The sequence below is a fragment of the Pleurodeles waltl genome, chromosome 12 (assembly GCF_031143425.1).
Source record: "Pleurodeles waltl isolate 20211129_DDA chromosome 12, aPleWal1.hap1.20221129, whole genome shotgun sequence".
In the NCBI taxonomy this organism is placed as follows: Eukaryota; Metazoa; Chordata; class Amphibia; order Caudata; family Salamandridae; genus Pleurodeles; species Pleurodeles waltl.
In genome coordinates, this window is record NC_090451.1 from 716,058,682 (window position 1) to 716,084,428 (window position 25,747).

Below are 25,747 nucleotides of genomic sequence, written 5' to 3' on the forward strand. Positions count from 1 at the left end.
TCATTTTAACCATTTGGGGTCTTCAATTGTTGCAGTCACATTTGATGGAGTTTGGCCCTCCCACAGTTTTTTAAATATAATTCCATTAAAAAGTCCCATGCAGTTTATTACTGTATTGTTTTCTGACCTAGTAACATATTACTCATGTTTATTTCCCGAGTGTACTGTAAGATCTACTTTACCATTAAAATTTCACATTTTGGTATTTGCAGCAGATCAGAAGACTCACCTTATGATATAAAGATTCTGAAAGAAGTGCGCAAGCAATCGGTCTTTAAATTGTTGTGCATGTACACAAGGCATTTTATTCCTCTAGCAATGTTTACTTTCAAAGTAAACTCTTTTTCTGTAGACCCCTCAGGGCTTCAAGCTCTGCCACCCCTGCTCTGCTGTACACAAGGTGCACATGATCTAGCAGGATGGGAGGTTGTTCCTTTTCCCTTCTGGTGTCTAATCATTGGAACTCTCTCCCGCGGAATATTAGACTAACTGTGAGGAAATAACGTTCAACCTCAGTGGAGGGATGGAAAGAAATACAGAGGACACCAAAGTGCTCAGGAACAGTTGGAATATATTTGTAGGAGCCAACGCCAAGGAAGGAGAGATGTCCCCCCAGAACATGTGCTATACAGGCTTCGAATGAGCAGTGTAGGACCCTGTTGTACAGAACAAAGAAGGCACAGAGCCAAATATTACCAACTGTATAGGAATGTCGGGAAAGGTGAAGACGGGAAATGTTACTCGTATAGTATAACTCGTACACAGGGGTGCTGTTGGAAGGGCTGGGGAAGGGAGGGGGTAGAGTCTTTGCCTAGACCTTGGAATGTAGCTTTGTCGATAATTAATCTGAGGGCAGGGAGTGGGGGGCAGCCACGACCTCTGTGGGATATTGATGCCATATGTCTAGGGCCTCTGCACGGACAGGAAAACAGAGAAGTTCTGATAGAAGTGAAAGCTGCAATCCCAGCACCGAGCACAAAACAAAAGAGAAAGGGGAATCACAAGCGGGTTGGAGAGGAATCCCTTGAAGTAAGAGGTGAGCTAGGCCAGTGGTTTGGGATAGTGTGGATGAGAATTGGAAACAGATACATGGTACATACATATAGATACATCTATTGTTCATAACACTAACCCCCAACTTTAGAGCATTAAAAAAACTCATTGTTTTCCCCAAGTCCATTGCGCGAGTATAATCCTATGGTGGTGAGTTTGGTGAGTTTCATTACATGCTCTCTGTTCACAATAGATGTGTTGGTGAATTCCACGTCTTTCAACCAAGTACTTTCTAGTTAAAATGAAAGATAACAGGGTGGTTCTATGATCGAGCAACTACTGTGTCCCGTGCAAAACTAGGGGCTCCTAATCCCAATATAGTTTATCATCGGTGAGAAGCGAAAAGCTCGTTCTCTTAGATTGCTTGAACTGTTCAGCTGTAGGCGTGCTCCAGCAGTACACAGACACTGCACTTCTAGGCGCTCAGAACTGGCTCGCCTGTCACCGCAAGATGAACAAAGGAGTTACAAAATCCGGGCTCTCACCTCCATTTGTGGTAAAACATTTTGCTGATGCCCATCTCCTGTTCAGTGACTTTCCTAAACACCATGTTTCTGCATTTCAAAAAGCAGTTTGTAACCTCCTATTTGTCAGTAAAGATGAGCAGGGCATTGTGGATAAGACAAACATCTAAACAATGACTCTCAGTTTATTTCATTATAACCCCTACCGGACAAACTTCTGTAAATTTGGGTCCTTTGATATTGCTGGTATGTTTTAGAGAACTGTGAAAGACCTTTGAGGGGACTCAAATTCTTCGCCACTTCCTTAAGATACAGTGCAGTGAGATCCTGGGTATTGAAGACTAATTTGTGCAAACCAAGGCTTTTTCATTTTCTGGTATCAACATACATCTGAAATCATTTCGTTGCCCATCGGACTGTGAAGTAGATGGGCAGCATAAGGGCAATTTGGATTCTGGCCAGAATTGTGCGCTTTCTTTTAAAAAGTTCTTTGTAGCTTTCACGGTGGGTTGGCTGTTTCTCTCATGGGTTTGGGGTACTTCAGATATCCTCAGGCTTTGAAGAGGTAGGACTGGTTATTGAAATACTGAACAGAGCTGGAAAGTGCATTTTATGTGCCATTTTTTATGTTCACAATAAGTAATAAAGATTTACAGGTGTGGGTCTTCTCATGAGTTCGCAGACTTTTGCTATAGCTGAAACACTTCTCACACTCCTTGCACTTGAACAGTTTTTCTCCTGTGTGAACTCTATGATGATCTTTCAGGTGCGAAATCCACCTAAATTTCTTACCACATTCCGTGCACTTGTAGGGTTTCTCCCCTGTATGAATCATCTGATGGTTTAATAGAGCAGATCTGTGAGTGAATCTTTTTTCACACTCCATACACTGGTATGGTCTCTCCCCTGTATGGGTTCTCTGATGCCTTCTAAGATGTGAACGGTCAAGGAAACGCTTTTCACACTCAGTACAGTTGTGTGGTTTCTCCCCAGTGTGGTATTTCTCATGCTGTCTCAGGAAAGACATGTGACTGAAATGCTGACCACATTCCAGACACTGGAATGGCTTCTCACCAGTGTGGACCCTCACATGAGTGTTCAGATCCGACCTCCGAGCAAAGCTTTTACCACACTCTGTACATTGGTATGGTCGTTCCCCTGTGTGGGATTTCTGATGTTGCCTCATTTTTGACAACTCACTAAAATGCTTTCCACATTCAGTGCACACGTGGGGTTTGTCCCTGAAATGGATCATTTTGTGCTTGCCTAGAGCTGAAGAATAACTGAAGCTTTTATCGCACACTGTACATTGGTATGGTCTTTCCCCTGTGTGTAATCTATGATGGTGGAGGAGTTGTGACTTACGCCTGAAGGATTTACCACAGTCATTGCAGTCATAAGGCTTCTCCTCAGTGTGGGTCATCTGATGCCTGTGCAACTGTGACCTGCGTGTAAAGCTTTTTTCACACACTGTACACTGGTACCGGCTATCGGCCATGTGTGTTCTCTGATGTAGCCTCAGCTGTGATGTCTGAGTAAAGTGGAGGCCACAGTCTTTACACTCGTAGGACATTTCTCTAGCGTGGACCAACTCATGCTTGCTCAGACTAGAGCTGTTAGCAAAGCTTTTATTGCAGACCATACACTGGTACGGTTTCTCCCCTGTGTGGGTTCTCTGATGGTCCATCAGAGATGACGACTGCCTGAAGGATTTACCACATTCCATGCAGTAGTAAGGCTTTGTTCCAGTGTGTATCATCTTATGCTTCATAAGTCCTCCCTTGTGAGTAAAGGTTTTCTGACACTCAGTACATTTGTAGGGTCTCTCCCCTGGAGGCAGGGTCTCTCCTGTGTGAGATCTCTGATGTTCCCTCAGGTCTGATGTTTGCCTAAAATGCATCCCGCACTCTGTACACGTGTGAATCCTCTGATGCCGTGTCAGACCTGAGCGGTGAAGAAACACTTTGTCACACCCCATACACTGGAATGGCCTCTTCCCTGCATGGGATTTATGATGCTCACTCAATAATGAGGCCCACTGGAAACTGTGACCGATCTCTGTGCCTGTGCAGCCATTCTCCCGGGTGTGGTTCATTTGATCTGTACACAGGCTCAAACTTTGATCAACACATTTTTCACATTCTGTGCACTGAGGTGGGATAATAACGTCATAGACCGTGTGCTGCACACTCGAGATCCTGGTTTTGTTATGCATTCCATTCCCTGTCAAAAGAAGCACAAATCTATGTATTACTGCACGCCTTCCGATAGTAAGAATGCTAATGTGTAAACCAGCAGGTGTTCTCATGCTATACAAATTCTTGTGTGAAAATTAATGTACTTGCCTCCCTGTTGCATAGTTAAAAAGTCAAACTGAAAACCAATATCTCAAAATGCATAAGGAGCATTGGTACATCAGTACAAAATAATGTAATGAGTAGCATGAATACAAATGTAAGAATCTTTGCAAATACGAAATCTAAAACTATGCTCTAGCTTGCAATAACCAGGACAATTAAAATGGGGACATTTCTAGAGGAAAAGGTCATTTTCCATTATTTACAGTCTTGGGGTGAGCAAACTATGAAGTGCGAATGATAACACACCGATGTGAAAGATCAATGCGTCTTTATGTACAAGGCACATTCATATGGTCACGGCCTGTATGTAGCATGCAATAGGGCTAGGACACAAGTGGCATGACCATGCCCTGTGAATGATGTACATACGGGCAGAAAATACACCGCGCATGGTTTGCAGCCATGCCCTGTATTTAATCCAGGCAGAGGCACACGGCACACATGGCATGACATCCTGCAATGCCCTGCATCTAGTGAACAAAGTGTTACGTGGCACGTATGATACAATATGATGTCTATGAATGTCATGAGCTTAGGTTCCTCTGCAGCACCTCGAATCATATATGCACTAGATTATCATGACATGATCATATTGCTGCTCTTGTTCCCTGTGTTTATATTGACTTCAGTTGTATCCCCAGGGGCCAGTAGGCTGACCAGTGCTTATAATGGCTCATTGGTTATATTATTAGACCCCCCAGGGCTGGTTTCGATGGTTATTAATATGTGTAATATTCCACAGGGAAGGTTATAATTGTTGAATATCCCAATGTATTATTGCACGTGTTTTAGCCACATGTATTTTCAGGTGATTGACAAAACAGTTGCCTCATGCCGAAAAGAACCGTAGATGCCTTGTGTCTCCCAAGGTCCCAGGAGACGCTGGAAGACCTGTGTACCGACCGTCTAAATTTTGAGTGTGATCCAGAAGACGGTGCTTGGTTTTGCACGGGTGAGAGAGAACTGGTCAGTCTCTCTCCTCCTGTTCTCCTGGAGATCCATTTCCCCAGCATCATTGCCAGCATCCAGTGATTCTGACTTCAGCGCAGTGAATCTCGCTTACCTAATCTCCCGTGGGGTTGCGCGACAACCGCTCCCTGCAATCGACTCGATTCTTCCTCAGTCAGCGTCCTGAACCATCGCGGCACCCGAGTACCTGCCAGAGAGACAAAGAAACAAGATAAGTAAAGACAATAACGTTTGTGCATTACCTCTCATCAAGCAGATGTCACAAAGACAACATCTACTAGCAGAGATAATTGTTCAGTGGAGGCAGAAACTGGTGATGATATACTGCATTACATTTCACTCTTGGTTGACTTTCTTACAGATGGGATGATTTAGCAACGAGAACTGTCAAGATGTAATGAGTACAATGAGTCATATGTAAACCTCATGTTGATAATGCTTATAACAATGATAATGCGTACGGTGAAAATATCTATGATGCTTTGACATCATATGCCAATATAATAATTTCATCTTTGGTATTACTCCTATTACAATCTCATTATACGAATTAGAAGGCGCGTTCCTGGAGCTGGAAGAGCTCGCTCACAAGTATGCAGCCTAATGGACCAAAGCTGATCCAGAGACATAAGCCTATTTTTTTATTATTTTATACCAACCCCCCCTCTTTTCTGTGGCACCGCCTGGTTTGGGGGTGTTCAGGCAGCTGTACCAGGAGTGAGTGGAGGTCCAGTATTTTCTCAGCACGCAAATACTCCAGGTGAGTGGCGCAACAATTAAAATGAATGGTCACAAAAAAAATACTTTATGATGCCAGGACCAGATTCATCTATGAAAGTCAGAAGAACAAATGAACGATATAACCAAAAATGAAGAGAAGAGAGAATCAGAAGAAACTAACTGATCAGATATGTCTTTAGTGCTTTCCTAAAGCTATGCTTATAATAAGAAGTGCATTCAAGATTCTGGTCCATAATGACCTGAAATTGCACCCCCCTAAGTCACTTATGCTTAATGTATGGTCATTGGACCAAATCATGATTTCTCATAGTAAAAACATCTGGAGGGTATGTAGTGAGTGATGCGCTCAAAAAAAACTTGTGCACTGATTCCATAAGAAGGGTGTTGTACTGGGCAAACGACTTTAAACAAAGTGTTCAACCAAGAGCCACTGCAGGCCTCTTTGATCACTAGAAATATGGTCATATACGTGCATACACGTAATAATCCACCCTACGAAGTTGTGAAGTTGTTGCAGGCTTCATATAAGAACAGGCCTGAAAGCTTAAAATGTTTTCCTGCAGGCGGGTGAGAATGGAGTGTAACGTAAGCAAAAGTCCATGCATACGACAGGTAAGAGAACTGTAACTGCCTTAGTGTCCAGGGAGGAGGGCGGGCACATGTTAATCTACATTACTACATGTCAAGAACAAACTCTTACAGGGTAAATTACATAATCCAGACTGTACAGCAGCATCCTTCAAAGCAGTGGCTAACCTGTGGGTTTTGCACTTGTTTGAAAGAGTGTAGGTAGCACTGCCTGACCTATATAAGCTTGCTGTCATGTTAGAACATCCGCACAAAAATGTTTAGTGGAAGTGTGTGGTGTAAACCATGTATCCTCTGCACATATCAGCTATTGGGATATTGCCGAGGAAAGTCACAGAAGTCCCTATCTTGCAAGTGGTGTGCACAATAGTGGGTGTAGGAAAAGTCCTTTTGGCTTTAATGTAACATGTCTCAATGCATTTGCCTATCCACCGGTGCATACCTGGTTTGGGTTTAAGCTTTCCTTTATGAGGGGGCTAAACAGCAACAAAGAGTTGTTTGGTTTTGCGAAAGTCTTTAGTTGTAATAATGTAGTATGTAAGGGCTCTCTTAAAATCTAATGCATAAAGAACCCTTTCCACAAATGAGTCTGGTTGAGGAATGAACACAGGTTGATTGAGATGGAAATGAGAGAACACCTTTGGTAGGAAATTGGGTTGGGGCGAAGGACCATCCTATCTCTGACTAGCTGAAAGAAAGGCTCTACTAAAGTCAATGCCTGGTGCTCACTAACACATCTTAGGGAAGTAGTGCAAATTAAAAAAGTGACCTTCCAGGATAGAAACTGAAGGGAGTAGTTACGTAGTGGTTGAAATGTTGGACCCATAAGTCTTGTGAGAACAATGTTAAGATTCCAGGTATGTGCAGGTGTAACCCAGGCTGGAATCACTCTCTTAAGACCTTCCCTAACGGCCTTGATGACTTTGACCTTGAACAAAGACAGGCGTTGTCTATTTTGGAGGTAGGCAGCCAATGCGGCCAGATGGAAGTGTATGGATGTGAATGCGAGACCAGGGAGCTGTAGATGCAGCAGTTAACAAACAATGTTTTGTACTGTAGCATTAAATGGATTGATATTCTTATTATAACTTATGTAACAGAAGAATATTTTCCATTTAGCTGCATAGTATGCTATAGTAGTAGGCTTGCAAGCTTCTTCGACAATGGTCATACATTCAGGTATGGGATTGATTGAAATAACCAAATTCTATGACCTCTGGAGCCAAATTGCACAATTGAGTTCCTTGGAATTTGAGTGCCTGATTTCTCCACGGTTCTGAGTAAGAAGGTCTGGGTCGAGAGGAAGCTTTTCATGAGGAACAGGTCTATTTTTGGAAATCCCCATTTGTGGAAGTAGGGGAGGTGGACTTGGGTGTGGAGTTCGCACTCGTGGACTTATTGCTGCATCCTGCTGAGGAGGTCAACAAAACCGTTGTCTGTTTCCGGAAGGTGTTCCACTAAGAGGTGAATGTTGTGATGTAGAGCCCAACGCCAAATGGTCTGAGATAGGCGAGATAACTGTAGAGAATGTGTGTCCCCCTTTGTTGTTGTAAATAGTACATGGCTGTCATATTGTCCGTCCAGACTAAGACAACCTTGCCTATCAGGTAAGGTGTGAACACTTTCACAACTAGATGAACAGCTTGAAGCTTTCGGCTTTCAGTAGTTGATGTGAAGACCCTGGAGCTTGGTGTCTCAGAGACCTTGGACTGTGAGATTCTGTAAGTGAGTACCCCAGCTTGCCAGTGTTACGTCCGGTGTCAGGGTGATGTGAGGAACAGTGTCGAGGAAGGTCCGCCCTTTTAACAAGTTGTTTTTGTTCCACCACTGCAGGGAGTGACGAGTGCGGCTGACTATTAACACTTGATCCTCTAATTCACCCTGTGACTGAGCCACTGTAGTGCTAGACATTCCTGCAATTGATGTATGTGTAGCTGTGCATGTGGCACTATGCATGAGGCCATCATACCCAGTAGGCGCATAACTGTCAACTGTTGACTGGATTGGAAACGTGTTAGTAATGTTTGGATATTTTGGATTCTTGCTGTACTGGGACAGGCTAATCCCAACTGTGTGTTTAGGATAGCCCCAGGTACGGTTGAATTTGTAAACACTGAAGATTAGATTTTTGGACACTGATGGTGAAGCCTAGTTAATAGAGACGGTCTATAGTAGTTTGAGTGTCGTTGGCACAGAGGAAGAGTGCTGGCTTTGATAAGCTAGTCGTCAAGATACGAAAAGACATGGATGTTTTGTCTGCGTAAATGTGCTGCTACTACTGCTAGGCATTTGGTGAATACCTCAGGTGCAGTAGTCACCCCGAACGGGAGGACTCTGCATTGGTAATGCTTGCCTGCTATCACAAATCTGGGGTATGTGCTGGATGTATAGGAATGTGAAAGTATGCATCCTTTAAGTCTAGGGCAGACAGAAAGTTGCCTTGCTGGAGAAGTGGGATCACATCTTGGAGAGTGACCATATGGAAATGATCTGACAGGATATAATGATTTAAGTCCCATAGATCTAAGATTGGCCTTAAAGATCCATCTTTTTGGGATTAGGAATTACAGAGACCATACTCCTGACCCTTGATGTTGTGAAAAGGCAGGCTCTATAGCTCCTTTGAGTAGGAGAGCTTGAACTGCCTGTTTGAGCAGTGTCTGGTGTTCCAGGGAGAGTCTGTGAGTGTGTGGTGGAATGTTTGGAAGTGTGGTAGTGAGCTCCAGACAATAATCAGGTTGGATAATGCCCAACATGCCCTGGTTGGAGGTTATTGATTGCCATGTGGATAGAAAATCCAGTAATCGTTCCCCGACAGGTGTTGAGTGTTTAGGGGGAAGGATAAGGAAGTCCTTGTTTTGTGGTGGATGCTGCACCACATCGGGAAGCACCTTTGCCTCTACCTTAGGCATTGTTGCCCCTATAGGAGCCTATATAGCAACCTCGGGGTTAGGAGTGGTGACCCTGGCCACGTTGATACAAGGTAAAGGCCTCTGAGGAGGTGGTTTTCTAACTCGCTCAGTAGGTGGAGCAGCGAAACGGTCCAGGAGGCACAAGTCTGAAGCGCACCCATAGATGTGGCAGTCTCCGTATCCTTTTTAATTTGTTCTATCGCCAAGTCAGCTTAGGGACCAAAAAGATGTTCTTTGGTGAAAGGGACATTTAATAGACTTTGTTTGACTTCTGGCTTAGCATGGCCATGCAACAAGATACTAGTATTGAGCCCCTAGTGGTATCTGCTAAATCTAAGGTGCAACGGGCAGAGGTTTCTGAGATACGCTTGCCTTCAGAGACAAGCTCTTGACCCCTTTTCTTGTGCTCCTCAGGGAGCTACTGAAGGATTCCTCCATTTCCTCCCAGTGGGCACGGCCATACCTTGCATGCAAATCCATTGAGTTGGCAATACGCCAAAGGTTGGCACACTGAGCTGCCACCCTATTATTAGAGGTAGCAATGAGTCTGCTTTCCTTGTTAGAAGGTGGTGCATCAGTGGCAGCCTGGGAATTAGCTTGCTTGTGAGTAAGGAAGAATCTGTCCCGTGATGTAGATGGGGCCGGGTGAAGAGGCTTTGTATTTTTTATTTTCCCTGGGAGTAATGATTCTGGCTATAGCAATGTCTTGAAAAATGTCTTCTGTATGACATAACTTACCCTTAAGCATTGGGTGGCCTTATATGTGCAGGAGAGTGTTTCAATAAGGAAGTCCTCTTCCAGAGATTTATTGTGTAGCTTGACTTGATGAAAAGTAGCAGCTCTACCAATGAGCTCCTGGTACGATGTGGCTTCATCAGGAGATGGACAAGAAGGGTGTGGGTCTGGATTGGTGTCCCCTGGAGGCTCTACATCACATGCAGTCCAGGGATTGGTGGGGGGTGAGTGTGTATTAAAAGTGCCATCTCCTGCCCAGATCCACCGGTATAAGAGTGTGGAGATAACTGAGGTGTTATGTCTAAGGGATCTCCATGTGAGTGTAGTGAAGATGGTGGAGGGAGGGGTAGTGGTGGGGGAGGTGGGGATGGTGGTGGAGGTGGTAAAGAAATGGTGGTTTGGTGCGCCTTCTTCTTCTGTTTGGCCGGGACCGGTATACTAATAGCCTCCTGAAAGGAGAGTTGACTCTTCAATGGCGGTTGAGCCAGAACCATAGGTTTGGCAAGAATGCGCCCTGTCAGGGACCGAGTGTGTATCTGCTTTTAGCGAGCATCCAGTTTTTCTTGTAATTTGTAGAGGATAGGTTCCACAGGCTTGCCAGGATCAGATTTCGGAGCCAGTTTTGGAGCCGAGGAGTGTTTTTGTTTCAGCACTGAAGGTCCGGTTGCAGCCGAAGCTAGGGCTGGACAGATTAGTATCGAAGGTCAACCGAGGTGAACGATTTTGAAGATTTTGGAAGGTCTTTCAGTGCCGAGCCAGAGGGCAGGGCATGCGAATCAGTCTTTCAGTGCCGACCGTGGCCCGAAGGCAGTGGTGGTCCGAGGGCCTTTTGTTTAGTAGGGATCAAATGTCTCTTAGGGTGTTTGAGATAGGGCTGATAGACAGGGAATACCATTCCCCCGAATTGTTGAGCCAGTGAAATGTCCTTTATCTATATTTCAGGTTCGAGGTTGGGGCCAGAACTACCCTCAACGGAGCACACCGAGAGTTCCTACTCCTCTTCCTCGACATCTTAATGTCTGAAAATGTCCAGAGCGTCTTAATTACTGCTGTGCTGCATTTTGCATTGCGTGCCAACAGTACCTAATAGTCTTTTTTGGAGCGGAAAGATCGACAGGCCTCACAACCCTCCTCCCTGTGTTCTGGTAACAAACACAGGTTACAGACTAGATGGCGATCAGTCCTGGAGTATTTAGCGTGACTGTTCGGCCAGACACGGAAAGTCGTCTGTAGGAAATTGGCACTTGTGCAGTTACTCCCCCACTTTTTGCCTGATATGGATGCTGACTTGTCTGAGAGTGTGCTGGGATCCTGCTAACCAGGCCCCAGCATCAGTATTCTTTCTCTAAAAACGTACCATTGTTTCCACAATTGGCACACCCCTGGCACACAGATAAGTCCCTTGTAAAAGGTACCAGTGGTACCAAGAGCTCTGTGACCAGGGAAGGTCCCTAAGGGCTACAGCATGTGTTGTGCCACCCTAAGGGACCCCTCACCTAACACATGCACACTGCCATTGCAGATTGTGTGTGTTGGTGGGGAGAAAAAGGCAAAGTCGACATGACATCCCCCTCAGGGTGCCAAGCCCACAAAACACTGCCTGTGGCATAGGTAAGTCACCCCTCTAGCAGACCTTACAGCCCTAAGGCAGGGTGCACTATACCACAGGTGAGAGCATAGCTGCATGAGCAATATGTCCTATAGTGCCTAAGTCCATTCTTAGATGTTGTAAGTTCAGTGTGGCCATATCAAGTATATGGTCTGCGAGCCTGTCAAAACTAACTCCAAGTTTCCATAATGGCTACACTGAATACAGGGAAGTTTGGTATCATACTTCTCAGCACAATAAACCCCCACTGATGCCAGTTTTGGGTTTATTACAAAATGCACACAGAGGGCATCTTAGAGATGCCCCCTGTATTTTACCCAATCCTCTAGTGTATGACTGACTGGTCTATGCCAGCCTGCCACTAAGAGACGAGTTTCTGACCCCATGGGGTGACGGCCTTTGTGCTCTCTGAGGCCAGAAACAAAGCCTGCTCTGGGTAGAGGTGCTTCAAACCTCCCCCTTTCAGGAACTGCAACACCTGGCGGTGAGCCTCAAAGGCTCAGGCCTTGTGTTACAGTGCCCCAGGGCACTCCCGCTAGTGGAGATGCACCCCCCCGGACAAAGCCCCCATTTTTGGCGGCCAGTTCGGCGGATAACTTAAGAAAAACAAGGAGGAGTGACTACTTCAGCTGGGACCACCTCTAAGGTGTCCAGAGCTGAAGTGACCCCCTCCCTGCAGAATCCTCCATCTTGGTTTGGAGGACAGGGACCAATAGGGATAGGAATGTGCCCCCCCAAAGGGAGTGGACACAAGGGTGTAACCCCCCCAGAGGGACAGTAGCCATTGGCTACTGCCCACTGACCCCTAAAATGCTCCTAAAGCTTGTATTTAAGGGCTTCCCTGAACCCAGCTCACCAAATTCCTGACGACCTCACAAGAAGAAGAAGACATGCATAGCTGAAACCCCAGCAGAGAAGGAAAGGAGACAACAACTGACTTGGCCCTAGCCCTACCGGCCTGTCTCCTGCTTCAAAGAACCAGCAGAAGAAAGGCGACGGGTCCTGCAGGTCCAAAACCTCCAGCGGACTGCCTGCATCACAGAGGATCAAGAACTCCTGTGGACAGCAGCCAAAGAAGAAAAGAGGAAGAAACCTCCCACCTCACTCCAGAAGCGTGAGTCCTGACCACTCTGCACCCGACGCCCATGGCCCGTGTGTCCAGGTGGTCCATCCAGCCACAGAGGGTCCCCAGGCGATTCTGAGCAAGTGCTCACTTTGGGTTGACCCCTACACGACATTGCCTATAGACGGAATCCTGAGGACCCCCCTGACCGCAAAAGCTCAGGACCCACTGCACCCGCAGCCCCCAGGCCCAGTGCAGCAACGATCATCAGGCGGCCTTCTTCCCTATCTGACCGGTTGTGTGCCTGAGACACCCCCTGGACCTCACCTGAAGCCTCTGAGGGACCCCCGGGGCCCCCCTCATAGACCAGCATTGGGAGCCCGACGTCCTGTTTGCACCCTGCACCCGGCTGCCCCTTTGCCATTGAGGGTGTGTATTTGGTGCCTACTTGTTGTCCCCTGCAGTGCTCTTCTAACCCACACTCTGGTCTGCCCTCTGAGCCGCGGGTACTTACCTTCTGGTAGACCTGATTCTGAGTACCTCCCCTGTCTCCATAGGGACCCACGTTAAAATTGCTCAACTTTGACCTGTGCACCCAGCCGGCCCGAGTTGCTGGTGGTGGGTGTTTAGGGTTGACTTGAACCCCCAACGGTGGACTACCTGTGACCCGGAGACTGGAACTGTAAGTTGTGTACTTACCTCTAAAACAGTACTTTATTTTCTTACCCCAGGAACTGTTCAGAAAATGCAGTGTCCACTTTTAAAATAGATATTCTCTATTTTCTTAAAAACTGTTTACTTGACTAAAGTGAAAACAAGTTACATTGATGTCTATGTTAAGTACTTACCTGCAACAGTATTTACTTCTGAACTGAATCTTGTGGTTCTAGTAATAAAGTAACAAAAATATATTTTTCTATATAAAATCCTAGTGGTCTGGAGTTGTCATTGAGTGTGTGCTTCTACTATTGCTTGTGTGTGTACAACAAATACTTTGCACTACCCTCTGATAAGCCAACTGCTCGACCACACTCCCACAAAAGAGAGCATTAGAATGATCTATTATTGCCTCTGTTAAGCCTCTGGGGAACCACTGGACTCTGTGCACACTATATCTCACTTTGATATAGTGTATACAGAGTCAGCTTCCTACAGCGTCCATTCCATCACCAGTAGGACATCCCCTTGGGTAAATTGAATGCCGGCCCCAGACGGTGAAGCCCTTGAGGGATGCATTTGAAGCGCCTTGATCAGACGAGCTATAAAGTTTTGTGTACCTCGAACACAAGATGAAATACGCAATTGAAAATAATGCAGAAGAGGGTGAGGGTATATCAGTACTTTTTTTTGCTGGGTTGAGACATACAAAGATGAAGTTTACAAATTATATCAATCAAGAATCAAATAATGGAATGAAACATTACATAAATTTGGTGTCTAATATCAAATAAGTTTAGATATTTTCTGCAGAGCTTACACTGGTGTATTAATTCATATGATTAACTTAGAGTCCGCACACAGATATTGAAAAACATGGGGACAAATACTGAACACAGTTTTTCAGCACTTGGGGTGGAAAAATAAAAGAGGAACTCACTGAAAGATTATCAAGTAACGGGCAAACCACTTTTAAACTTTATTGAACTGTATTGAATGGTCCCCCATTTTGCAATGAAGAGGTCCAAGAGGAAAATTCCTGCCTTATTTCTGTCAAAAACCGCAGCTCTGTGATCGTGAACTGTAGCTGGGAAAAGTGATCGCAAAACTTCCACTGAGCAGGACTTGTGTGGCAAGCAATACTCCAACCCCCTGCAGACACCGGGCAACCTATAGTTTACTGCAGAATGAGAAGCAGTGCATCCATGGCCTCTCTGGGATGGAGGACTGACAGGGTAGAGGGCAGATTAAGTGAGATACACAGAGCCCGAAGCCAACCATTGTGCTATGAGAAGGTGTGACCTACTCTAGTAGAACTCCTGGTTTACTTCTGAATTCCAGGAGTACTACAAGAAAATGTCACAGCAGAATCTTTGTGAATTGATAACAAGGACTGTTTATTCTTGAACACTGCAGATATTTTGTATAAAAAACATCTCTAGCAGCACATACTAACAAGCAGGTGGCACCAAGCTGCCAGCTGCTGTAAAGTGTACCTTGTGCTCAGTATAAGGACTCAAGAGGTTGTGTTTTTCACTTTTCAATTGGGTTTTGTAGGCCATGAACTACACATTTAAACACAATTTTAAATTTGATTTGGCAAAGACTAAAAAAAAACGAAGAATTCAGAAGTGTGAAGACTTACCTCTTACAAGTTTTTTTCAAAATTCTATAGCCCATAATATCTACATTAGGCAAAGAGGAATAAAGATAATTATAATCTTAATTCTGTATACCACCATATTTGAACAGACGTAGAACAGCAAATGTCACAAGCATTTTAAAAGTCTTATAAAGCGATCCGTGCAGTTAAATGGCCTGAAATGTTTGATGGCAACTAGATTGGTTCTCAAGTGTGGTGACCCAGGTATATTGGTTGAGTGACTGTTTCCACGAGTCCTACATTTTCCAGAGTTTGAATGATCAGCTGATGTATATCCCTAGGGCCAGGCCCAACAGTATGCATGGACTTAGGGAATTCATGCTATGGCCACATGCCTTAAAACTTGTACATGGTATGAAAAGATCAGGAAATATTAATACAACTGTATCATGAATGGGTGTGGAAAATTGAAAACTGCCAAGTATATAAAGGCTCATTATAGATCTGTCACGTGGTCTTGCCTTTTTCAGATTCTACTGCTCCCAGAATCCTACAAATTAATTTTGTCCTGTGTCTGGCTACTCTACTGGTACAAGGAGCGGGCTTTGGAGTTCATGTTACTCCAGACCGCAGGAGAATTGGAGAATCTGGATTAATTCACCAAGTTTATGAGGGCTTCTTTGGCACAGGCCTCCATTCTAATGTCACGCCTGCGCATTGCACTACTCGTGTGGCACCTCATAACATCCCGTAGCATCAACAGTACTGACGCGCTAGTTAAGTAATTAATAGGGTCGAGACATAGGATCAGAAATGTACGAGTCTCTATAAAATTTAGTCCAAAGCCAACCCAAATAACTTATGTGAGACAGTATTCCAGTTTAATCCTTACAGGTTTTTTCGAAATTAATATAATTACAGAAGGCAGAAAGTAGTTACTTAATGATTTCTTTAATTAGCTCACACAAAATAGTTAAAGTCATAATCTAGAGAGGACTTAAATAAAGGGCACCCCTACAGAAAGCAAAGAGCCCGAACTAAGTGTAGTTCAGCAAAAGGACTGACACAGAATCTGCATCAAAAGGGAAATACAATAAGACTGCCATATATCCCCAACACGTCATTGTATAGGGTGTTGGAGAGAAAGACCACACACACATTCAGGGTGATGTTTGATGAACTAAGGTTGATCTAGCACGGTATTATGCTAGTAAACCAATGAACATTCCAATACATAATTTACATTCAGTAATATACATCTAGTAACAACTTTTTTCTGCATATTAATGAAAGAGGTGTGCACAGGGAATTAAGGAAATGACATGACATTTATGAAATACAGACACAAAATAGGGCAGTGGTTTTTAAAAGTGACGTTTGTGGAGCGCCACTTAATTATTACTGGAATCCGAGGAAACCTAATGACTCAATACTGGAATCCGAGGACCCCCATTGAGTCATTACGGGAAGATGGTGGACCAGGGCTTAGGCAATTAATAAGATTTGAACCTCAAAATAATACATATAAATACAGAAACAACCATTCATCAATGAATGATGTTCTGATATACAGAGGTACTCGAAATGTAGATTGGAAACTTCTTTATTAAGTATGCAAGTACAACCCCTGCCAGATCACTGCGAAGGCATCCAAGCCGTCCGTGGTCTGCCAGGACACTTTTCAAACATAACAATCTAAGACGGAGCTCTATTGAAGTTGCTAGGATACAACACATTTCCCCCCTTTAATTCAACACAACCAAAAAGAAATTACTTTGGGAAAAACTAAAAGAAACAAAGGCAGTGCACAGAAAATCAATGCACATGCTAAATTACACCCACACTGTATACAAAAGGTCAGAGTTAATATCACATGCTAATTGCAATCATAATTTCTCATCCATGATGGTTTAGCTGACGCTCGACTGCTACTCCCCACGCTGTGATCCACTTGACCGGTGCTTTCTCTGGTAGTCTCCTCATACTTTGCCCCACTCTCCATCTCATTACAACTTGTCAATCTTCGCACATTCCATTTTTTACCATCACTTAACCATACACTATTACCTTTTACACCATTAACTAGTTTGGGTTTAGACCACCTAGATAAACTCCTTCTTTGACTGTATGGGTAAAACGAACTAACCCAGTCCCCATTTTTGTACTCATGACAAACTTTCCTCACACCGTCATTGTGTCTCTTAACATATTTGTCCTGATACTTCTCAACTTTCTCTTCAATATCCCTTCTGCGCGTCGTCTTGCCCCTTGCTCTGTTCATCCATGCAGGTGTCAATCTCGTGGCAGCCACTCTTCCTTTTAACAAGCAAAAAGGGGTCTCACCCGTAACCGAATGAGGAGTATTACGATAATTCCATATCATTTGCTTGACAGCCCCTCTACAATCCATGCCTTGTTCATCACCCAATTGCACATATTCCTTCAGCACTCTATTCAATCTTTCAACAAGACCATTCTCTCTGGGATTATACACAGCTGTGGTATAGTGTTCCACCCCACAATTTTCCAAATAGCTCCTAAACTGTTCTGCTACAAATTGTGGACCATTATCAGTAACTACACATTCCGGATAACCTTCTCTGTGAAACACCTCTTCACAAAAATCAATCACATTGTCAGCTTTCACCTCCCACATAAAAGCTACCTCTGGCCATGTGGAAAAATAATCCACTAAAACTAGTGCATTCTTTCCAACAATACCTTTGGAAACAAACGGACCATAAATGTCCATAGCCACTTTCTGCCAGGGTTTTTCCGGCAATTTGGTACATGATATGCACGATTCACCCACTACATGAGATTTGTCACTACACGTGCACGCAACACAATTGCGTACACACCTCTCTATATCCTTGTCCATTCCCAGCCACAAAAGTCCACATGAGCCCTTCTTTTCATCCCTGACATTCCACCATGACCTTCATGCAACACATTTACCAAGCTTTTGCTTAAATTCATGGGTACCAATAACCTCTCACCCCTTCTCAACACTCCATCTATAATAGATAACTCTGGCCACATTTTACTATACTCAACAAATTTGTCTCCCGTTTTATGTATTTTGGCTGCATCTGACATGTACTCACATAACATGCTCAAAACATCATCATCCTTTAAAGCCTGTATCCATTCCTCCATGCCAATGCTACCACCACTCGACTCATTAACACTGGCAACCAACCATTCCTCACCATCCTGTGTATCATCATTGTCCGATTTGTCTTGCACAGGGATGCGCGACAAGCAATCAGCATTTCTGTTAACCAGACCCGGAACATACACCAAATTAAAGTCAAACTCTTGCAATCGCTAAAGCCATTTGGCTATTCTTAGGGTTGCTTTGCCGGCTCCTTTGGTGGAAAATATGTCAACTAATGGTTTATAGTCAGTTCTTAATTCAAATTGATTGCCCCACACATATATTTTGAAATAATCAACACCTCACCAACATGCTAGGGCCTCTTTCTCAATTACAGAGTAGGTGGCTTCTGCTCCTTTAAGCGCACGTGATGCAAAAGCTACCACTCTTTCCTGTCCCATTCTTCTTTGCATCAACACTGCTCCAAGACCATGAGCACTAGCATCTACAGCTATAATTGACCGATCCCTGGGATCAAATGGTTTCAGAGCCACAGAAATCACAATTTCCCTTTTTATAAAATCAAAAGCTTCCTGACACTCCTTTGACCAGTGAAACTGATCTTTTGAATTCATGAGAAGCCTCAAATCAAGCACTTTTTCAGCAAACTGGGTTACGAACTTTGAACAGTATTCTGCCAGACCCAGAAAAGACCGCAGTTGATCCTTATCCGTGGGGGCTGGTGCATGTTCGATGGCTTCAAGCAAATTCTTTTTTGGCCTTACTCCCTCCTCAGATAAGGTGTGTCCAAGATTGTCTGTTTGCTTTACTCCAAATTTGCATTTATCTACACTAAATGTGAGACCAGAATTTTGTAATCGCTGTAGAGTCTCTACTAAGACATCATTATGGTCTTCAACATTCGTGCCCCAAACTAAAATGTCATCCTGAAATACCACTGCCTTCTCAACACCCATCAAAATGTTGTTCATTACCCTTTGAAAAACTGAAGAGGCCGATGCCAACCCAAGCGGCATCCGGACACACTGGAACATACCTTCAGGTGTAATGAATGATGTGAACTTGCACGACACGGCCAACATTCTCAATTCAGAAACATATTGCTCCACAGTTTCACCTGGAGCCTGAATCCTAGAAAAAAATGTGTGTCTTCCACAACCACACTAACTTTCTTGCCATAATTATCATCCAAAGCTTTCATGGCCACGCTGTATTCATCCCCATTGAAGTTGTCAGATACCGATTCATCATCACTCTCACCATCAACATTTGAAGAGGCACTTCGCTTAGATCTAGGCAGTGTTTTCAACACTCTTCTTCCCTCAACGCCCAAATTGTGCTTTAAAATAGCTAACTTTTGCAAGGGATCGAATGTGACTCCTCCGATTGCTTCAAGATAAATTTCAAAGGCTTCACGCCAGTCTTCCCAAATCATGCTTGGTGGACCTGGATTTTACAAAAACTTCACTGGTGCTAATATGGAAGACAGATCCATTGTCAAATTACTGAATATAAACCAAGAGCAAAAGCTGCTCCTGCTTGAAGCTGGCCTACTGAAAGCCGAACCCTCCCCTCAGTCCTTTTAATCCACAAAGAAATTAAAAATAAAGTAGTCACTGTTGTCTAGGCCGCTCGTTTCCTTCCTGGATGGACTCTTGAACCTTAAAGTTGCTTGCCAGAACTCAGAATGTGCACTAATTGCCGATTTAAATTATAGTGTACAATGTTTCCGTATGTCAGCAAACCTGCCGCAACAACTATGTTCTAACTTCCGCGTTGCATTACCTACACTCTGTTATCGCGTAGGTTCCGTTTTATGACTTCCTGTGGCGTTTTTCAGTTGCCATAACAACCACATGCAACTGACGTCACGCCAGGCGTCTGTGCGTCATTAACATGGCCTCCACATTGGCAATATCGGTAATGTCCACGCGCGTCACCTTTTGTTATTATTTCAAATGAAACGTATGTGCTGCACAATAGCCACTGGTTCTTCCGCTTCTTTTGTTATTGTTTAAGATGAAACGTTTGCGCTGAGGCACAGTTTTAATCTTAACTAGCGCTCTTACATCCACGGACATTCAAGTTCGGCACAATAGCCACTTCTGCACACAAGGTTTCCGCAAATTAAAATGAGATGTTATTCCTCACCGCACCGTGCGCTGTAATTTCTGTTACTCCGCCTTTTCGCAGATTACCTTTTCGCTTCGCACTTCACCCTTCGTAGTTTGCTCATCAATTTCTTGTAGTTCCTTATTCTTTTCCTTATTGCGGTAATAGTATTCACACCTGCAGTTTAGCCGAATGTTTACCAACTCTTCACTTTGCTTTTCAACATTTCTTCTTCTGACAGGGGTTGATATAATGCGCCGGCAGCTGGGCTTACACCAAACAGGATCCCATCCTCGTCGCCATGTTCTGATATACAGAGGTACTCGAAATGTAGATTGGAAACTTCTTTATTAAGAATGCAAGTACAACCCCTGCCAGATCACTGCGAAGGCATCCAAGCTGTCCGTGGTCTGCCAGGACATTTTTCCAAACATAACAATCTAAAACAGAGCTCTATTGAAGTTGCTAGGATACAACAAATGAAATATTTTATTTAAACATAAATATCTAAATTTTAATAAGAGGTTTGGGGATTTTCTAAATTTTCCCTGTGGCAACCCATCATCCATAATGTATTCTCTTTGATGCATTTGCACTGCTCATATGAATCAATCCGAGAACACTAATTTAATGTTAGCCTGAATTGCAATTTTGTTTTACATTTATGGAAATATCAACAATATCAGAGAGGTCCTTTGATAAATAGGTGAGAAGTGTGCTTTGAATCTGAATAAACATTAAAGCATTCATTGCTTACCTGAGATTGAGCTTCCAAGCCACCATCCTTCTTGCCAGCACTGAGGATCACTGGGCAACGGTTCTGCCTCGTCAGCTCTAAACTTTATCTGTCTGATTAAGTCCTGTGGTGTTTTCCTAGGGACTTCTTCCTGCTTTCCAGGCTTCCCGAATAGTGAGGATTGCTGATAATCCCTGGGAAATTGCTCCTTACCTTGTTCAATATTCCCAAGGAGATTTGAAACCTTATAAACCTGTGAAGACAATTCTGTGGAGTCCTTGCTTTTCTCAGAAGCTGACTCTCCCACGTCTTCAGCCCGAAGCCGGCGTATGGAGTATGGAGCGTCTAAGACTGACGTGGCATCCTCCACTTCAAACTTCGCTCTGTCTATGTTGTCATCACAATACCTGGCAGAAGGCTTCTCCTCGTTGCCCCTCTTTGCAGGGTCCATGATGCCATCAAAATCCACAGTTGTAGGCTTCTCTTCTTTGAAACTTTTCACCTGGTCCATAGAGTTTTCACAATTCCTGGCAGAAGGCTCCTTCCGTTTGTTTACATCTGTAATATCCAGGATGATATGACAATCGCTGGGAGATTGCTCCTTGCCTTCTTCAGTTTCACAGTGTGACTTGAAACTTGCTGAAGCTGGGAAGATGATGACTTCTCAACTTCCATCTTCAGTGGCACAGTGGAGATCATGGGTTTTTCATCAGCTGGGTCCTCCCAGGCCATGGAGTGCTGAGCACCTCCGGCGAATGCTTCAATCTCCACTTTGCCAAAGATGACATCACCGTCTCCGGCAGAAGATTCTGTCCCTTTGTGACTTCTCACATGATTCTCTAGGTCCATGAAATCCCAGGCTGATGGTTTCTCCTCTTCAATACTCTTCACCTCCTCCACAGAGTGTTCACGATCAATGGCAGGAGGCTGCAACTCTCTATTGCCATCCACAGGGTACATGGCTTCCCCAAAACCCATGGCCCAACATTTCCCCTCTTTAACACTTCACCGGGTCCATGTGGTCTTCACACTGCTGAGCTTTGGCTCCTGGGTGAATACTTCTCTCCACCTTTGATGTGTCTAGTCCTCCCATTTCCTTTCAATGGTGCCATACAACTTTGCTGGTTTCATCTGTAACAACAGTTATATTCGAGGTTACCAATGCTCAAAGTATAGAAATAGAGAAAGAGAAAAGCAGAGATTAAGAGAGATATAAAAGAGAAAACTAAGGCAGAAGTGGAAGAAGAGAATTTTATAATATATGTCCTTCACATATTCAATCTGCAGTCTACTTCTGAGACTGGCACCCTGATATCACTTCAGACTGGACCTAAGTGTTCAGATGCCCTATATCTCTATAATTGCTCTGGTAGGGGAGCAAGACAGTGCCACATCAGCATCTGTGACTGGTTCTCCAGGTGTGACCAGTTGCCCACTTTCTCTTTAGGTTTTCTGCAGTCAACATAAGCTGAAGAACAGCAGAGGGCTCATTGAACACTAGATATGTACCAGCAGAACTGCTAATGCATGATTAGCTGGGGTCCCTGCATGTCTGGGGTGCATCTGCAGAGCTTAATGCGTGTATCTTAACTATTGCATACATCAGGGTTTTCTAAACTCTCGGCTGCAATCCACTGGTGGGTCATGAACCGATCTCTGGTGGGTCGGAAATGTGGGAGCAACCACTAAAGGTGCATTTGAATTCTGAGTTTAACTAGTAATATTTGCCATGCTTCCAAGACAGAGGTCAAATGTCAGGCTATGCCTTCTGATAAGCTGCTGCAAGATTGGTGTTTATTTTTTTCCCTGGCTGCAAAATAAGAGGAGTTTGTAAAGTGAATTAAGTCACAGGAAAGGCTTTGGGATGTTGTGTTTTTGCAGTACCCAACAAAATGTAAATACCTGTAAATGAACTATACGAATTCAGCAATTAGGGCAGCAAAAATGAAGCACATTATCTTGTAATTCTGAAGTGTGCTTGAAACAGAGATTTTAAAAGGTTCAAAACAAATCAAGACACCTTACTTGGTGATGCACAAATGATAAATATTCACAGAACCTGCACATATTATAATTTGTATTCAGTGTAGTTCTATACGTAAAACTGTAGGTTTTTGCAAACTTAGTGACCATTTCAATGGAAAATGTGCAGACTGTAAATAACATTGCACTACCACACATGGCTTTAGTTACATTAGAAAATTGCCCCATCTCATACCCATTAAAGGTAGGTGGGTCGCAAAAGTTTGTCATTTTAAAAATTGGATCATGGTTCTGAAAAGCTTGGGAGCCACTGACCTACACGCTTGAGGTGAATCAACAAAGCTGCATGTGGGTACTTCAGCTTGAAGGAAAATACACAACATTTTGACACATCCTATGGAATTTACTACTGATCGGAAACCATACCTGAAAAGATACCTTGCATTATTCGGTTTCTCCAGTTTCTTCACTTTTATTAACTTTATTGAAGATACTTTCAGTTCATGGGTATGAAAAGCATTCCCTGTCAAAAAACGAATGTAGAGCTATCCATATTTCACGCTAAGAGAAAAACAAATATGTTTCCCAGCCTTTGCCTGCCTTGTCAAGCCTCTTTCTACAGGTTTCTGACGTATCTTAGTATTCTTCAGTATTTATAAAATGCATCAATTCTGAATATTCTGATGCTGTGCAATGTTATGTGCATTAAGCACAGAGAAAGAGGCAGCATGCGGGACGTTACCCCAACATTACAATCTTGGATACGGAGGTAGAATAATTCAGCCATCAGTTATATAAACAAGCGGCCTGCTGAACACTTCAGAATACTTGTTTCCATTAGGGAGGTTTATTCATAATAAAGCTCTTTTTTTATTGTACCAGTATGAATTCTCTTTGCGCAGCGGCGCTTTCACCTTCAAAAGGGGCTTCAGCTCATTGTCCACATGCTGTGCGTATAGTTATGCCCACTTCCCGTTTACTGTTCCTAGTGCAGCAGCTGGAAATGCCATAAATACTAAGATACTCTTCGATGCCAGAGAGGGTGACATATTTTTGCTAGAGTTATATCTGCCTGTTTCTACCCACAGAAGAATAAAGAGATTTCTTCTCTTCGCCCCAGGTCGGGGATTGTTGCTTTTGGTGCTTACGGTTCCAACAATGATTATTTTTAGTAACATATGGACCTGATATTAAATTCTGAGGAAACTATAACTTCTGCTGTTAAGTAACTTTAGGCCACAAGCTATGGTTTCTAACGTAAGTATAACGATCAGTACAACTATAACTGCAGAATTGCTATAGTTTTGTGTGGGTAAAATGTCACCCTAACTATAACGTCCCTGAAACCTTTGTTTTTTTCAGTGAATAACTATACATATTGCCCAGTGGCGATCGTCACTGGCTCGGTATGTTTAGGACAGCATTTCCACACAAAATGCATTTTTACCATTACTAATAACTTTGGCCCCGTTTGATGAATCTCCCCTGAACTTTCCAAAAAGGTGTTATTTTTGGACTAGTTTGTGCATGGAAGGTTTTGGGGTGATCTGTCATGTGGGGGTAGAGGAAAAAAGGGGATAGTCAAAATGCAAAAATCCCATGCATTTTCCATAGACTTCTTTAAGACAGGCTACAGCAAAACTACTGAACGGAATTATAACAAATTCGTCAGGAAGTTAGATCTAAGTAAGCAGATTATGCTTTCTGTGATTTAGTGTAAATCCGTTCAGTGGTTTTCAAGACATTAAGGGGAATATTTACAAGCCCCTAGCATCACCACTTTTTGTGACGCTCCAGTGGCGCTGTGCACTGCGCTGTATTTACAAGGCGGCGCTAAGCCACTTTTTTGTGGCTTAACACCGCCCTGTAAATATGGGCCAATCCGCTGCAGTTTTCTGCGGCAGAGGGGTGTGCAATGGGTGTTGCTGTGGGCGTTCCACCACAACAACCATTGATTTTGACGCTGCCCCAGATTTACAAGGAAACGAAAATCTGAGGCAGCGCCGAAAACTATTATAACCCCAGGGGTGGCTTTAGCATGGCACAGCAAGGAGAAATACTTTTATTCCTCCTCATTTTTACGTTTTCTATGTGTGATGTATTCTGCAGCACATATAGAAAGAGCAAGAAGCCATGAATGGTTCTTTATGTGCAGGAAGGGACACTTTCCTGCACATAAAGAATCATTCAATAATGATGATTTGCTACTTCTATGTGGGCCGCATTCTGCAGCACACATAGAAGTGCCAAATCGCCACTGTAGATTGTTTATGTGCAGCAAGGGACACCTGCCTGCACATAAACAATCATTCACTGCATTGCACTATGGTGCAAGGGTTCCTTCCTTGGCACAAGGCAGCTAAATTAGTGCCAGCGCCAGGGAAAACACAGGGGTCCGCCATATTCTTGTTAATACGGCACATCCCTGCATTTCTAAAGTGACTCAGTGCTGTGCTGCCAATTTTGGCGCAGCACCGCGCCCCTTTATTTTAAATGTGCCCCTAAAAGTAAAAAATATTTGTATATCTGGGCGGTTGGGTTTCAGGGGCTCCTGCGAGAGTCCCTGGAAACCAATTTTAGAAAATAGAGCATTCTGATTGGCCCAGGGAGATTTTTTTCCCCCGTGGGTCATCTTGCTCCAGCGGGAGTCATACTACCGCAGGAGAGGGTGTTCTGATTTGCTGCCAGCAACATGAGAAAACTATTTCTGGCAACCATTACAGGGTAGTCTACTGTCCTGAAGTTAAATAAAAAGTGTAAGGTGGCAGGTTAGGGAACTCTGCCAATGGGCCGGAGCTTTATAAATGCTCCTTCCAGCTGGGAGCTGACTTGAGACAACCTTCGTGAGTGCTGGCAGGGAAAAAGATCAACGGATTACTCCTGGCCACAGGGAGCAGCAAAAAAATGGCTGTTCCCCTCGGGTGGCAGCAATGAGGGCTACTGCAGCATGCAGGAAACCGGCTCAGGCCATGGGGGCCTGAGGGGCTTCCCCTCACAGCCCCTAATGTTGTGTATGTTGGGTGCCCTGGGTGTGAACCAGG

The 25,747-nt window shown here is 43.9% G+C and overlaps 1 protein-coding gene across 1 annotated transcript; it reads right to left on the reverse strand.

Moving 5' to 3' along the window:
• Window positions 1-442: 442 nt before the first annotated feature.
• LOC138266966 (zinc finger protein 84-like) lies at window positions 443-5,030 on the reverse strand. Its single transcript, XM_069215774.1, has 2 exons — window positions 4,941-5,030; window positions 443-3,740 (listed from the first exon to the last, which is right to left on the reverse strand). The coding sequence occupies exon 2, from the start codon at window positions 3,730-3,732 to the stop codon at window positions 2,128-2,130; it is 1,605 nt and encodes a 534-aa protein (XP_069071875.1). The 5' UTR covers window positions 3,733-3,740; window positions 4,941-5,030; the 3' UTR covers window positions 443-2,127.
• Between the last annotated feature and the right edge of the window lie 20,717 nt (window positions 5,031-25,747).

Excerpts from the sequence above, each read along its gene's own strand:
- LOC138266966 (XM_069215774.1), bottom strand. The coding sequence starts at position 3,732 with ATGCATAACAAAACCAGGATCTCGAGTGTGCAGCACACGGTCTATGAC.